This window comes from Papio anubis, chromosome 17 (genome assembly GCF_008728515.1).
Source record: "Papio anubis isolate 15944 chromosome 17, Panubis1.0, whole genome shotgun sequence".
NCBI lineage: Eukaryota > Metazoa > Chordata > Mammalia > Primates > Cercopithecidae > Papio > Papio anubis.
The window spans coordinates 41,923,610-41,940,019 of NC_044992.1; the positions used below are offsets into that span (position 1 = coordinate 41,923,610).

At 42.9% G+C, this 16,410-nt stretch overlaps 2 protein-coding genes across 11 annotated transcripts in view; one reads left to right on the top strand and one right to left on the bottom strand.

The window, feature by feature from the left end:
* The first annotated feature begins 696 nt into the window (after nucleotides 1-696).
* ANKRD40CL (ANKRD40 C-terminal like) lies at nucleotides 697-6,910 on the top strand. Of its 2 annotated transcripts, none has more exons than XM_017950574.2 (4): nucleotides 697-783; nucleotides 1,234-1,373; nucleotides 4,659-4,834; nucleotides 6,746-6,910. In XM_017950574.2, the coding sequence occupies exons 2-4, from the start codon at nucleotides 1,334-1,336 to the stop codon at nucleotides 6,887-6,889; spliced, it is 360 nt and encodes a 119-aa protein (XP_017806063.1). In that variant the 5' UTR covers nucleotides 697-783; nucleotides 1,234-1,333; the 3' UTR covers nucleotides 6,890-6,910. The 2 variants fall into 2 exon arrangements, with proteins under 2 accessions (XP_017806063.1, XP_003912794.1); XM_003912745.4 differs by having other exon boundaries at nucleotides 4,674-4,834.
* A 4,821-nt stretch (nucleotides 6,911-11,731) lies between these two features.
* LUC7L3 (LUC7 like 3 pre-mRNA splicing factor) overlaps nucleotides 11,732-16,410 on the bottom strand; it is a 34,383-nt gene continuing 29,704 nt past the window's right edge. For 6 of the 9 annotated variants that reach the window (XM_017950570.3, XM_009190239.4, XM_009190237.4 and 3 more), the window contains one exon: nucleotides 11,732-16,410. This exon is cut by the window's right edge and continues 790 nt beyond it. Coding sequence is in view for 1 of the 9 variants with exons in the window: in XM_009190238.4 (XP_009188502.1) it covers nucleotides 15,715-15,748 (34 nt within the window). In the remaining 8 variants the exon portion in view is untranslated. The other 3 variants (XM_009190238.4, XM_009190240.4, XM_003912744.4) reach the window with 2 other exon arrangements.

Below are 16,410 nucleotides of genomic sequence, written 5' to 3' on the forward strand. Positions count from 1 at the left end.
ATTCTTTATAGGGTGGGACCTGGGCATCCACAGTTTTTAAAGCTTCCCAGGTGACTTCAATGCACACCACGTTTGAGAGCCGGTGGGCTACGATCTCCATAGCTGCCTCCGGCTTTTTTTGTTTTGTTTTGCTTTTGTTTTGTTTTGTTTTGTTGTTGTTGGTTTTTTTTTTTTTTTGGTGTTTTTTTAAATTTTACTTATTTATTTATTTATTTTGAGATAGAGTCTTGCTCTGTCGCCAAGACTGGAGTGCAATAGTGCGATCTCGGCTCACTGCAACATCTGCCTCCCAGGTTCAAGTGATTCTGCTGTCTCAGCCTCCTGAGTAGCTGGGATTATAGGCGCACACCACCACACCCAGCTAATTTTTTGTATTTTAGTAGAGACGGGGTTTCACCGAGTTGCCCAGGCTAGTCTCGAACTCCTGAGTTCCAGCAATCCACCCACCTCAGCCTCCCAAAGTGCTAGGATTACTGGCGTGAGCCACCATGCCCAGCCAGCTCCCTCTAGTTTTTTGATGCTGAGGCCCACCCTGATGCCCCGTCTGTTTGCCCATCTTTTGTCATTGGAGGGTTAAATGAAATGTGAGTGTCACCCGAACATCTGGGTTCCTATCTGTGCACCTCCTCCTGTCTTCAGGCTGCCTTTGAGGCAGCAGCCTCACTGGGGACTTTGACCGGCCCCACCCATTCTTCACTGAACCTCCTGCTCCAGCCTCTGCCTCCTCCATTTTGATGTCTAGAATCAGGGGATCCAGGATCATCAACAAGGTCGTTTTCCCAGGTATGGAAGGGTCTTTCTGCTTCTTTCTTGTCATGCACAGCTGCTGAGGAAGGGGCTGGGAGAAAAGACAGCGAAATGGGGAGGAAGATTCCATTCAAACCAAGAAACAAAGTGTTTGGTTTTTCTTACCCCTGATGAAGAAGCTACCAACCTTTTCCAAGGAGGTCCTGGCCTCCTTCTCAGGTCTGACTGGGTGCCTGCTGTGCCTCTCAGGCCTCCCCTCTGAAGGGCACCATTCCCTTGGGTGGGTACTACTGGTTTGCACCATCTTCCAGTGGAGACAGCCTAAGAAGGGAGTCTGGAGCCTTGAACTTCAGTACCTTCCTTCACTGGCCTCACCCTGTGCAAATCATGCCACACACTGGAGCCTCCTTTTCCCTGTCTATAAAATAAAAATGACCCTGCGCTATCTCACTGGGCTGGCAAGAACACACTGTTGTTGCCTTGCAGACAGGTGTGCTGAGGCTGTAGGAAGTGCTTCTCATTTGGTTGGGAGCTTGTGCATAAATGCAAGAGGGGCTGCACATCTGACGGACTACAGAGGTGACTCATGGCTGAACCGGAACAGGATATCGGGGAGAAGCCAGCAGGTGAGTCTGGGAGTCCTGTTCCCAACATGGTCCTCAAGGAGGATGGGGCAGGGGGCTGGGGAAGGCTGGGACAGGGGTGAGGCTGTTTCCAGCAGTGCCCCGTGTCCTCCCCCACTCTGCCAGTGGGGTAGTGAAAAGCAGAGCAACTAGACCAAAGGTCCTTTCAGAAGGAAGCAAGTGTCTATAGCGACAATAAATAATAATAGCAGCCAGCAATTACTGGTGCTTACCACTGCTAGGAAGTTGTACTTTGTCATCGACTTCTTACGATCTGGTGAGGTAGGATGGTTAACCCCATTTTCAGATCAGAGAGGGTATATAACTTGCCCAAGGTATCAAATTTGCCAAGTGGCAGAGGAATTCAGACCCAAATCTGCCTGAGTGCAAAGGGCATGCTTTGTGACCTCTATGAGACCCTGTCCATTCACAGAGCTGGACACTGATCACAGAATAAAATGCTTTCAAACCTAGTGGAGGGGGCAGGGAAAGTTCTCGGGCTGTGTGTTGGGTGAGTTAGCAGTGAGGCAGGAAGGCCTCCTTTCAGGTCAGGTACTGGTATCTGTATCAGGTATCGGTATCAGGTCAGGTACTGGCAGGTGGGCTGCGGCCCAGCTGCTACAGGGGCTGCCTGAGAAGGGGCCACAGCCCTGAGCCACCTCCAGGGTCCAGCACTGAAAGGCAAAGAGAAGACTGCAGATCCCCGCTCACTAGGGGAGGGGACATTATTCCTGTTCTGGGAAGGGGCTGAGTTGGGCAGGAGCGTCTCATCTCCTTGGAGGCATTTGGCAGGGTGGCACAAACAGGGCTGACTTCATAAGGCTATAATCAGTGCAGTTGCCCAGGGCCTTGCATTCAGAAAGGCCCTGGCTTGGGGTTCAACATTCTGTGGTTGTTGACTTGAAATGTATCATAATTTTAGCCTTGAACGTGTTTTGTGAGTGGAGTCAGATGGGACAATGGAGCATGTGCCAGGGTTGGGAGTTGGAGCCTCAGCTCATGCGTATGGTCTCCACACCCAGACCAGCCCCACCACTGCTGTAACCCTCTGCCAGAGTCCCTCATTCCGCTGTCACCTTTGCCCAGGCAAAACAAGGATCAGAAGTTGAGGAGTGGCAGGCAGCCCTGGACACACTCACCCACCCCCATCCAGCTAGTTGGCGCGTTCCAGTGGAGAGGTCGCAATACCTTGGGCGTCACCCATTTGCCCTGGGTTACAGCAGCGGCTGTGAGAAGGGGAAATTGGTTTCCTCTTCATTTTCCTTTTGCACTCGGCTCTGCAAATTATGTAGTTGGCCCTGGTCACATCCATGTCTGGCCATTTACCAACCTGAACAAATTACTTCCCCTTTCAGCCTCAATTTTCCTGTCTGAAAATGAAAATAATAATGTCCATACCCCACAAGATTCTTTTGCGGACAGTGAGGATTTTCTCTTTTCCAGAATTCAAGTCTGATTATGACAGCTCTCTGCTAAAAACTAGAATGGCCTGGTGGTGTTTTAAGACAAAGACCAAAACCTTTCGTCTAGACCAATGCTGCCCAATAGAAATGTAACGCAAGTCACATATGTAATTTAAAATTGCTAGTAGCCACGTTTTAAAAAGTAAAAACAGGTGAAACTAATTTTAATAATATACTTCGCCCACTATATACAAATCATTATATCAACATATAAGTATGAAAATTTTTTATTGCCTCCAAAATCCAGGGTATATTTTACCTTATTGCGTATCTTATCTCATGTGACAAGGAGCTACGTAATTGGACTAACTGGCCCCTGCCAGCCTGTCTGACACTCAGTCCCCCTATGCTCTCTGCCCTGCAGCCATCCTGAACTCTCACAGGGTCCTGTGAAAAGCTCTTCACCTCCTCTGCCCTCTGGATCTAGTTAAGCCTATTCGTCCTTCAGATGTCAGCTCCAATAATCAACCTTCACGGAGGCCTCCCTTGACCCCTAACATGCTTTCAAAGTATTGTGTATTGCACATTCATCATGCCCCCCCACAACTGTGATTTCCCATTTATTAACATCTGTCTCTTCTACTAACCTGCAAACTCCAGGAGGACAGAGACATCTTTGGGATTTTTGAATATTATTTCCCCAGGCCTTAGCCCAGTGCCTGGTGCAAAGCAGGCTTTCAACATGTTCAGTGGATATTGTAAGAAAGAAAGAAGTACGCAAAAGGCCTGGCATATGCAAAGCGCTTTAAATATTCACTCCTTTCCCTTCCCTCTGGGTGAGAAAATTTCTCCTTATAAAGGCACCCTCCTCACTGTGTATCTCTGCTAGAGAACTGAAGACATAAAGCACTCTGTGCCAAAAATATTTAAGTAAAAACTTGAGCTAAGCACAGAGATTATAAATATTTCTTCCCCAGATTACGCACCATTTAAAAATACTGTCTCAGCTCCTTTTCATGATTTGGGTGGTGATTAAAGAAAATTACTCTTCAAGACTGAAAGTCATTACTGCCCTTTTCCTGACTTGCCTTTCCCCTTGAGAAGGGGAGGATAAGCTGCAGGGCAGGAAATGGAAGTGGGGCATCCTTGTCCTTTGTCCGGCGGACAGCCAACTAGTGAGGTACTGCTCCTTCTCAGCTCTCTCCTGATTCTTTCGCCAGTGAATATAAACAACAAGGCACAAATCCACACTTGCCAATGGATCCAAGTGATAACAGGAAACCCAACGACATCTGTCTAGGTGAAGACTCAGCCCCTACGTGACCATGTAGCAAAGCCAAACTGACATTCTGGTTTCCATTTGGACTTTTAGTTCATACTGTATCTTCTCAGGACAGTTAAGTTGGAATACAATGCCATTGTCCTAAAAGATGCTAGAATTATCCTATTTCTGGAGGAGTGGGGGTGGTGGGTAGGAATCTCAAGAGCTATTTGCTCCTCTGCACAGTAGCTTCTTTAAGGACACCAGGGCCCCCAGGGCTATACATTTCCCTGAAGCTTACCAGATAAGGTATGGGCGCCTGCTATGTATTGCCCAAGGGTGATGTGTTTAAATATCCATTGCATATTTTAAATCCTTGGCTGGCTTAAAGCTGCAAGCTTTCTGTTTTCAGTGGATATAATGGGGGCATACATCCTGGAGCTTGCCCAACATTCCAAGAAAAGAAGCCTCAGCTAATGCAAAGTGTGTATGTGCCCGTGAAAGCTCCATGTCTACTTAACATTCAGTTTTTAGGATTATTTATGCCATAATAATAGATATGAAAATCTCTAACGGGTATTTTGTTTCCTTTACAAATTGTATTTGAATTTATGGGTGATTTAGAGCTTGTGCTTAAAGTCAGAATTCAGAACCCCAAAGAAAATGACTTCATTGAAATTGAACTGAAGAGGCAAGAACTGAGTTACCAAAACCTACTAAAAGTGAGTTGCTGTGAACTGGGGATTAACCCAGAACAAGTGGAGAAGATCAGAAAGCTACCAAACACACTGCTCAGAAAGGTAAGAGTTAAGAGTTTCTAAATGCAGAATCACAGTGGGTGACATCATGTTCTCGGAGCCAATCGTTTACACTTTTGCATTTCATGACACCAGAAATCCTGGCTGCAGAATGGCCAAACATGGTAGCTAGGTCATTTTCAATCCCGCGCTTTTAAGATTTGCACATCTAATCCATAAACCTTTTGAAAACCTCTGAATGGTCCGATCACAGTGGCTCACGCCAGTACAATCCCAGCACTTTGGGAAGCCAAGGTGGTGGGATCATAAGGTCAGGAGATGGAGACCATCCTGGCCAACATGGTGAAAACCCGTCTCTACTAAAAGTACAAAAATTAGCTGGGCATGGCAGCGGGTGCCTGTAATCACAGCTACTCAGGAGGCTGAGGCAGGAGAATTGCTTGAACCCAGGAGGCGGAGGTTGCGGTGAATGAGCTGAGATAGCACCACTGCACTCCAGCCTGGTGACAGAGCTAGACTCTGTCTCAAAAAAAAACCAAACCTCTGAATGACAAGTGACTCCCCAATTTAAGACTTTAGTCGAGTGCTTTTGGCCCTACCGATCTCTGCAAAACTGACTGGTTAACATAAAATGACATAGTCCTCAGGAAAGAAAACACAAACCCGTCCTTGTTTGCTTAGCAAAGCGTGGGTTTGCTAAGCATTTGAAATATTAGCAAACAAAAATTGTTTTGCATTTTTATATATTTCCCAGATTCAAAATACAGATCTTAATTTTTAATTTTGGAAAGGAAATCTTATTTCTTTGAAAATTTTTCTTTAAAGCTTTCAAAATTCCTTTGGCAATTTTTTTGTTTTTTATTTTTTTGAAACAGGGTCTCACTCTGCCACCCACAATGGAACGCAATGGCATGATCATAGCTCACTGCAGCCTCGAAATCCTCGGCTCAAGTGATCCTCCCATCTTAGCCTCCAGAGTAGCTGGTACTACAGGGACACACAACCACGCTCTGTTAATTTTTTTTTTTTTTTTTAGAAATGGGTCTTGCTATATTGCCCAGTCTGTTCTCAAACCCCTGGTCTCACCCTCCTAAGTACTGGGATAACAGGTGGTGAGCTGCTGTGCCTTTGGCAATTCTTACTGGCGTCTTGGCTGATAGTGTATATTCCTTGTAAACATGTCAAAGGATGATCATGCCTTCCAGATACCTTAACAATAAAAATCTGCTGGGTGTGGTGTCTCATGCTTGTAATCCCATCACTTTGGGAGGCTGAGGTGGGTGGATTGCTTGAGCTCAGGAATTTGAGACCAGCCTGGGCAACATGGTGAAACCCTGTCTCTACAAAAAGAATACAAAAATTAGCTGGGTGTGGTAGACTTGGGAGGCTGCAGTAGAAGTGGAAGGACTGCTTGAGCCCAGGAGGTTGGAGCTGCAATGAGCTGTGACTGTGCCACTACACTCCAGGCTGGGTGACAGAGCAAGACCCTGTCTCAAAAACAAAAAACAAAAAACAAAAAAACCAAAACACCAGAATTGTCTTATAGGGACCGGGCGCAGTGGCTCACACCTGTAATCCCAGCATTTTGGGAGGCCGAGGTGGGCAGATCACCTGAAATCAGGAGTTCAAGATCAGCCTGGCCAACATGGTGAAACCTCCCTACTAAAAATACAAAAATTAGCTGGGCATGATGGCGTGTGTCTGAATCCCAGCTACTCAGGAGGCTGAGGTTGCAGTGAGCAAGTGAGGCAGGAGAATCACTTGAACCCAGGAGGCAGAGGTTGCAGTGAGCCGAGATTGCATCATTGCACTCCAGCCTGGGTGACAAGAGCAAGACTCCGTCTCAAAAGAAAAAAAAAATATGGGTTCAGAACCCAAGATGCTGAACAATATTAAGTCTTTCTATTACATTCAAATTTATTAAGTATGATATAATTTCTTTTCCACATTAAGGATAACGACATTCGAAGACTGCAGGACTCTCAGGAAGTGGAACTCATTTTAATGAAAAATGGAAGCTCCGGATTGACAGAATATATACCATCTCTGACAGAAAGGCCCTGCTATAATAGCAAAGCTGCAAAAATGACTTATTAAAGAATCCCAGGAATGGCCGGGCGTGGTGGCTCATGCCTGTAATCTCAGCACTTTAGGAAGCCAAGGTGGGCAGATCACCTGAGGTCAGGAGTTCTAGACCAGCCTGGCCAACAATATAGTGAAACCCCGTCTCTACTAAAAAAAAATACAAAAATTAGCTAGGTGAGGTGGCACACACCTGTAGTCCCAGCTACATGGGAAGCTGAGGCAGGAGAATCGCCTGAACCCGGGAGGCAGAGGTTGCAGTGAGCTGAGACTGCACCACTGCACTCCAGCCTGGCAACAGAGCAAGACTCTTTTGAAATAAATAAATAAATGAATGAATAATCGATCCTAGGAATAAAAAACTGAAATCATTATTTCATAAATAATGAAGTCTGGATGTATATACCAATTTGCCTAACTTCATGTTTGAACTGTGAGAAATTATTATGTTTCCTCATCTCCAATTTCTCTGGGCTAGGAGAAGAGTTAAGTTCAGGGTTTTGACAAACAGCTATAAAAAACATCGCAAGGTATATTTACAATAAGGGTAGTTTATTTTGTAGAGTTGTGCCCCAATCCTGATGAGTATAGGTGTGCTTTATGAGATTCAGTCAGGACAAATGGCCAGGGTCTCTTCACGTGAACCCACATGGGCAGGGTGAGCTGACGGTGCTGGGAAAGCCAGGACCCACTTGGCAACACAAGTTCTATTAGTGTTTCTTTTTTTTTTTTTAAGACAGAGTTTCACTCTGTTGCCCAGCCTGGAGTGTAATGGCATGATCTTGGCTCACTGCAACCTCTGCCTCCTGGGTTTAAGCGATTCTCGTGCCTCAGCCTCCCGAGTAGCTGGAATTACAGGCATGAACCACCATGCCCGGCTAATTTTTGTATTTTTAGTAGAGATGGGGTTTCACCATGTTGCCCAGGCTGGTCTTGAACTCCTGACCTCAGGTGATCCACCCGCCTCAGCCTCCCAAAGTACTGGGATTACAAGTGTGAGCCACTGTGCTCAGGCCCCACTAACTTTTTTACTTTTTTTTTTTTTTTTGAGACAGAGTCTTTTTCTGTCATCCAGGCTGGAGTGCAGTGGCGTGATCTCGGCTCACTGCAACCTCTACCTCCTTGGTTCAAGTGATTCTCCTGCCTCAGCCTCCTGAATTGCTGGGACTATAGGCATGTGCCACCACACCCGGCTAATTTTTGTATTTTTAGTGGAGATGGGGTTTCACCATGTTGGCCAGGATGGCCTCGAACTGACCCCAAGTGATCTCTTGGCCTCCCAAAGTGCTGGGATTACAGGTGTAAGCCACTGTGCCCAGCCAATTGTCCTCATTTTTAAACGTGTCCCCATACTATCACTTCCTGTTTACACTTTTTAAAATTCATCTACAAAATGGCATGATTTCTGAGTTGAGTAAATAATGCCTTTTTTTTTTTTTTTGAGATGGAGTCTCACTGTCACCCAGGCTGGAGTGCAATGGCGCGATCTTGGCTCACTGCTATCTCCACCTCCCAGGTTCAAGCAATTCTCCTGCCTCAGCCTCCCAAATGGCTGGGATTACAGGCATGCTCCACAATGCCTGGCTAACTTTGGTATTTTTAGTAGAGACTAGGTTTTGCCATGTTGGCCAGGTTGGTCTTGAACTCCTCACCTCAAGTGATCTGCCCGCCTCGGCCTCCTAAAGTGCTGGGATTACAGGTGTGAGCCACCGCATCTGTCCAAATATGTTTTAAATTTTATTTTTTAAGACAAGGTCTTGGCCAGGCACAGTGGCTCACATCTGTAATTCTAGTTACTCAGGAGGCTGAGGCAAGAGAATTGCTTGAACCTGGAAAGTAGAGGTTGTAATGAGCCTAGATCGCGTCACTGCACTCCAGCCTGGGAGACACAGTGAGTCTCCGTTTCAAAAAACAAAAAAAGGACAAGGTCTCACTATGTTGGCCAGGCTGGTCTGGAACTCCTGGGCTCAAGTGATCCTCCCACCTCGGCCTCCCAGAGGGCTAGGATTACAGACATGGCCACTATGCCCAGTCAACGATGATTAACACCTTTGAGACTATTTTTAACATACCACTTACAGAGTAGGCGAGGCACAGCCCATACCACTGGTCTGTTAAATAAACCGAAACACCAGCTGGTGCCCTCACATACGTCTAAAGTGAGCTGTCATCACATCCCATGCTACATTCCTCCCTAACACACTCCCTAGGATCCTTCCAGGTCAGCTTCCTTGCCAAATTCTAGTTAATAACTCTGCTTGCACCTTGTACAGGCTCATGCAATGGCTTGACCCTATCTACCCACTTTTATTCACACACACCACACTGTCACTTCTTTACATACCTGTTCCTCCTAGACCATGAAGTCTTCTCTAATCCTTGTGGGAGAGGTATACATAAAATACCAAAACTCCTTATGGCCAAAGCATAATGTCTTACTTGCATCCCAGCACATGCCGTCAGCCACTGTTCCTTCAACTCCAATTTCTCAGTAGTTCAACTTTGATGAAGAGCAGTGGACACATAGGCAGCACATCAAGATTTATCTTACCCAACTGTTCAAAACAGAGAAAAATGGTTCCAATAATAATAAGCGTGTCCTGTTTCATTCAGAAAATGTCATTTGAGACCATCTGCAACTTGCTCATTATTTGCGGCCTCCGGGAACAAGGTGACAGAAGCACTTCAGCAGAGTGCAGCTCAGTGTCTAAACTCCATTTTTTTAACTTTGAGGCCAGGCACAGTGGCTCACGCCTGTAATCCCAGGAGTTTGAGTTTAGCCTAAGCAACATAGCAAGACCCTATCTCCTTAAAAAAAAAAAAAAAAAAAAAACTTTGGGGGCACATATCACTGTCACCCAGGCTGGAGTGCGGCGGCACGATCTCGGCTCACTGTGCAACCTGTCTCACAGGTTCAAGTGATTCTCATGCCTCAGCCACCCAAGTAGATGGGATTACAGGCATGCATCACCATGACCAGCTAATTTTTTAAAAAAAATTTTGGCAAGGTTCTGTCAGGTTGGCCAGGCTGGTCTCGAACTCCTGGCTTCATGTGATGTGTCCGCTTCAGTTTCCCAAAGTGCTGAAATTACAGGTGTGAGCCAACGCGCCCGGCCAAAACTCATTTTCTATAACACAAGTAAGTCTTAAGGCTGCAGATTATCAGTAAAACAAAATTTGAAAAGCTTTAAGAGTAATTTGATTAGTCTTCACCTCATGCATTGATTATAAAAAACTAATCCCTGAGTAGGGTGCAATTCCACTAATTTTATTTACCTATTTATTTAGAGACAGAGTCTATGTCACCGAGGCTGGACTGCAGTGGCGCGATCTTGGCTCACTGCAACCTCTGCCTCCTGGGTTCAAGTGATTCTCCTGCCTGTCTCCCAAGCAGCTGGGACTACAGGGGCCCGCCACCATGCTCAGTAATTTTTTTTTTTTTTTTGTATTTTCAGTAGAGATGGGGTTCCACTATGTTGACCAGACTGGTCTTGAACTCCTGACTTCATGATCCACCCACCGCAGCCTCCCAAGGTGCTGGGATTACAAGCATGAGCCACCACACCCGGCCAATTCCACCGATTTTTAAAATGGCCTTAAGTGAAATTAATCAGGTACCAAAATGCCATCCTGAGAAGTCCCAGAACTATTTAGGTTGAAATATGAAATGACCTAGAATTCTTAGTTGTTCATAACCTCTGTGCACTTTTAATAGGGTGATTAGTAACTCACAGCCCTACCCCTTTCCACTCCCCTTTCAGAAGTCCTACGTACAAGGCACAGCCCTGAGGGTGCCACTGCTGCAGTGAGGACAGATTCCATAGTGGAGGGGGCTGAAGCTGCACCTTGGTGTATCCAAAGGTATCAGTTACTCCACAGCACATAGGAACACTCAGGGATGTGTGTTGGACGAACTCACAACCAAGCCCTATGCTCATACTGAGGGGATCCAAGTTTTACCTGGGGCATAGTTGAGGGGTAACAGGGCTACTGTGAACTGACGTAGGGCCTTAGTTATATAAGCCTTATGAATCTGCAAGTGCAATTCAAATTTCCATCACTTTCCTCTTTTTAAAGAGTAAACATTTTTGTGTTCACGGTACCCCTACTAAAATTAGAACAAGGCCAAAGCAGCAGCCTCTCTGAAGTGACAATCTAACTTGGGCCAGGGAAAGGAGTACAGCACAGTCCAGCAGTTTTCCTTCCCAGAATGGCATAAATCTGAGAAAAGCTTCTTTGGAAGCTGCTTAGACAGGAAAACAAAAGCATCAGCTGCCTGGCTGGCAGACAAGTAGAAATTATGTTAAGATGAAAATAAGATATCACACAGAAAACATACATTTAGGTCTTGTTTCTAGCTTTTTTTTTTTTTTTGGAGACGGAGTCTTGCTCTTGTCGCCATTTCTAGCTTTTTAAGAACTACAATTAAGACCTCAATTTGAAGACTGGGCACAGTGGCTCATAGCTGTAATCCCAGCACTTTGGGAGGCCGCGGTGGGCCTGATCATTTGAGGTCAAGAGTTTGAGACCAGCCTGGACAACATGGTGAAACCCTGTCTCTACTGAAAATACAAAAAAGAAAGAGCCAGGTGTGGTTGCACGCACCTGTAATCAATCCCAGCTACTTGGGAGGCTGAGGCATGAGAATGGCTTGAACCCTGGAGGCAGAGGTTGCAGTGAGCTGAGCTCGTGCCACCGCACTCCAGCCTGGGTGACAAGAGTGAGACCCTGTCTCAAACAAAATAAAACCTTAAATTGGGCACTCAAGAAACAGTATCTTTAAATTTGTCCCTCACTGATGGTTTTATGAAATACACTACAGCTTATATATCTATTAGTAACTACCTGCACCAAGACTTTTTCCCATTCTTTTTAAATTTTATTAAGAAATATCGTACATACAAAAGCACATAAACATACAGCTTAAAAAAGAAAATGCCCACAGGGCTTCAGAAACAGACCGTCGCCCGTTCCTCTGAAGACCCCTCTCTGCCCTCATGATCACCTCTCCCTCCGTCAGAACGGCTAACATTACATGTTGTCTTAATCGTTTCCTTTTATCATGTATTTGACAGCCTGTTTTTGACTTTCATCGAAATGGAACCACAGTGATGTCTTCTTCTGACTTTGCTTTTTTTGATCCTTCTGTTGTTGAGTTTTGTCCATGTTCACATACAGAGCTGCAGTTCAGTTTCACTTCTGTGGAATTCCACTGTTGGAATATACCCACAGTATTTATCCAACGCACTGTTGGTGGACACTTAGGGTCTTCCCAGGTTTTTTCTTCTTTTCTTCCTATTACACGCAATGCTTAAATCCATCCCCTGGTACACATGTGTAAGAGCTTCTCTAGGGTATGTATCCGAGAGTGAATGGCTATGAGAGGTTATGGCACACCCACTTATGCCAAATTGTTTCCCGTTTCCCAAAGTTGTTCCTAAACATTCTTAAATCTGTTGACAAATGACCTATTTGGGATGGCTGAGGGGAGGAAATAGATCAGCTACAAAACTCTTGAATTTTTAAAATAGTAAATTCAAAATTCTGATACAACAATGAAAAATACATTTACTTCTCTGCTTTGGCTTACTTGAAATGTACTTTTTAAAACTACAGGTTCAACTTAAAAGTGCTGTCTCCTTTATCTCAAAATAAATGTTTCTAAATATTACCAGGTAAAAACAGCAAGACTCAGAAGATATGTGTATACCGTCATATATTTTGAAAGATCTATACATAAATGTTTATATTTTCTCCCACCTCCCATCTCCCCACAAAGAAACTACTTGGAAGAATAACTGTTAACAGCAGCAAGCTCCTGCAGAGGAAAAACAGAGGGATAGGAGTAATAGGAGACAGATCACTAAACACTTTTTTTTTTTAACCATGGGCAACATTACAATTATAATACAAAATTTCAAAAGTAGACCTGGGGTTCTTTCACAAACAACTAAAAAATCCCTCAGGAAATCAAACTTGAAAACTAACCCTGAATGAAGTCCCATCCCACAGAATTGTATACATAATAATAACTTCAGGTGTTTTATGTTTCATGCACATAACATGTTTAAAAACATATTCACATAGCCCATCGGCAATGCATTTTTAAAAACAGAATGGATGAGGGCTCAGAGAACTTCCACCATAAAAATGTTCAGTTCTTACAACTCTGAAAACTTCAATCAGAAGGTGGCTGAGCTCAACCAATGTGGTCCAAGTGTTCTCAGACCTCGGAAATAAGGTTGATTATCCTCTGTGACACTAACTATATTTAAGGAACCAGAATGCCTAAGGAGAGGGGGTAAAAATATCTGAGCTGAGCAGTATGACTAGGTTATTATAAGCTCAAGATCAAGAAAACAAGAAGGATGTTTCAACCCAAACTGAAAAATGACTGGACTGTGTTTGAAGGGGAAAAAAAGTGTTTTAACAAAAAGAAGCATGATATGTATCATCTCTACATTCCAGAGGAGAGGATGTCTTGAACAGCAGACTGGTCGGTGCTCTTGAAAGGCTCAATGGAAATTAAACTATTGGACCAGTGCTATATAGTTTGATGACTGACAAAAGTTTACCCAATTTGTTTTATACTAATGAACTGTTATTTAAGAGGTCTTTGTCTTTTAGAGTTACATGTTGAATTATTTACAGATTAAATGGTGTGTCTGAGACTTGCTCAAAAATAATAGGGGACAGTGGATACAAATACAATCACTCATGAAGTTTAAGAATGGTCATGAGTCTTGTTGGTGATGAGTTAATAGAGGTTAATTATATTGTTCCTCTTTAGTGCATGTCTTTAAATTTCCAAAATAAAGTTGTTGGTTTTTTTTTAAGACCAACTGATTGCAGATTTCAAACTTCCCAAGCAATCTGATTAAAACTGGTTTGCTCCCCTTAAAGACTTTCCAAAGAGAAAATATATATTCCCCAACTAATAACTTTTTGGTCTGCAAGGCAGAAATGTTTGTTTCTTCTACTGAACTGGTCTGAATACTGGATTCTTATGAGATGGTTACCAAGAATCAGTTCCTCTTCAGCCACATCAATTTTGGGTATAAAATTCAACTTCTAGGTCTCTCTCCATACTAAAGCCAGGCCTTAGTCATAGCTGCCCTGAGGAGGCAGGTCCTCCTCCCACCGCCCCCAAATCCCAGGTAACTTCAATAGTTATAATAGATCTAAGCGTCCATAGAGGAAGCCTTTTCATATGAGCTCATTGATTATACTTCATTTAAGTTAGACGTTGATTCTAGAGGAGACAGAGCAGAACAAATCTTGTATTTTAATAACTTCCTAGATTTTTTAATACTTAGGGACAGAATATGGTTTAAAAACTATCATTTTAAGTCCTTTGCTACTACAACCACAATCTTGTCAAACTACACAAAGCAGTGCCTGGGAGCTATCTTTGTGTTTGTTAGATTTTACCTCCCATTTTATCTTAATCCTCATAGGAATCATCTCTTACAAATTCAGAGATAACCCACTCATCTACTGCTGCATCTCCAGGATCAGCTAGGGAGCCAGGAGGGCTCTGTCTCCACAGCATTGTTTCCAACAGAGCCTCTAAAGTGGGGGCTTCATTATTTTTCAAAGTTTGGTGGAAGAGATTTTAGTAAATTATTTTAACAATTCATCATGCCTATTAGAATCAACACACTGTCTTAACAGTTAGGCAGTGGACCATGAGACAGAGACCTAGCAAATCCATAAACATGAAGCCACAAGACCCTCCCTGGGTACATCATTTAACACACTCAGTTTCTTTACCTATAAACTGATAGCAGTATTTGAAAGTTATAAACCACAAGGAATTGCTATGATATATATGTGCGTGTGTATATACGTAGCTGGAGAGAATACTTTTATACAGTGAAGAAGCTGGCTATAGATAGAAACATGCTGCCAGTTTTCCTAGATGTGACACAAAAATAATCATTTTTGGGGGGGGGAACCCTTGCCATATATACTACACACCCTATACACAAGTACATTTATAAACTGACACGACTGGGTGAGAAGAAATCTTGATACAGGACTTAACAAAAACTAGCACTTGAAAGCTTTTCTACATCATTATTTCATAGCTAGCTAGCTAAAGAGTGCTTGTCAGAAGGATACTTGGAATTTTCTACTAAAGGAATTTCTCAGGGATGTAAAAATATATTCTAGTTCACTGTACATCTTTGCTATTAAAAGCAAAATTCAAATTTATTCATAACCACCTAAAATTGAAGCACCATTATTTAAAACATTAGAAACTCTATAAAAATTAGTCTTAAACAGAACAAATTAGATAAAACTGTACACCAACACCTCTAGTGATAGTGTAACTCTTGTATTTAAAACAGGGGACTAGTTCAGAGTCAATAACTTTATTAGAAAAAGATTAATACTAAAACCTTTCAATGACAGAGACAATCAACTTTGTAACAGAAAGTCAGATATACTTTATTTTTACTTCTAAATCCAAAGGCTAAGTAGAGCAGAGTTGTAAAAATGAAATCCCACTTAGTCTGATTCACACGAATACTAACGTTTAATCCTGTTTTCAAAGTCCAAGAATGAAAACTTGCAATTAAACACTGAGCAAGCCACATGTTTAAGTAATATTTCTTAAAAAGTCTTAAAGAAAAAAGTATGATACAGGACCTAAGTTTTCAGTGGCATATATACTATTAACACATGTTCTGAAATCTGGTAGGTCACATCAGTCCTGAATTAACTTTTAATAATAATAATAATAAAAAAACTAACTGAGCTTTATACTTTTTCTATGCCACTATAGCTTTCTTTCACCTCATTTTTTAAATGTCGATCTTCACTTTATGCCGTTCTCAGTATTCTTCCAAAAATCTTCGAACAGTAGTCCTACAACGCAAAATTTGGGGAAAAATGATAATTAGACAACATGTAAAAGGCCAATTTTTATGAGAAAGTGTTGGCCCAGTCACTAACTGCTAATTAACATGTGTATATGGAATGCTTGTATTCTTTTTAATTATCAAGGCATCAGTGTGGTTCTTAAAGCCATGTGCCTGTGTATGCTCCCCTACGTGTGAATGACACACACAGATATAATCTTACATTGCTTTCCCAAAAGAGGAATGCCATCAACAAATAAACTAATTGGTACTTCCTTTCATTAGGAATATTTTGTCCCACGCCACTAGCCCACAGAATGAAGTTTACAGGTTTTAAGAACACTTACAGTACCTAACTTTTAATAGTTCTTAAAAAACCCAAATTCATTCTATATAGTGCATCAGTTCTTTGATTTCACAAACTGAAGGTGTCTGTTCTTGCTATTCACCCTGCTGCTTTAAATGTATCAGCCAGTGAGTGACTATTCCTACATACCTATGGCTGACTGCAAATTCTCCTACACAGTAGGAAATATTAAGCACATACCTCTTATAGACTTGAGAATTGCATTGAGTGTAACAAGGCGAATAATATGAAGTGTTTATTGTATTTAAAATTCTTTAAAGATATCTAATTCTGGCCACCACTGCAGCCCTACATACAGTTGA

Coding starts and splice junctions, on each gene's coding strand:
- ANKRD40CL (XM_017950574.2), top strand. CDS start 1,334: ATGGCTGAACCGGAACAGGATATCGGGGAGAAGCCAGCAG. Junction 1,374..4,658: donor TATCGGGGAGAAGCCAGCAG/GTGAGTCTGGGA, acceptor TGGGTGATTTAG/AGCTTGTGCTTAAAGTCAGA. Junction 4,835..6,745: donor CAAACACACTGCTCAGAAAG/GTAAGAGTTAAG, acceptor TTCCACATTAAG/GATAACGACATTCGAAGACT.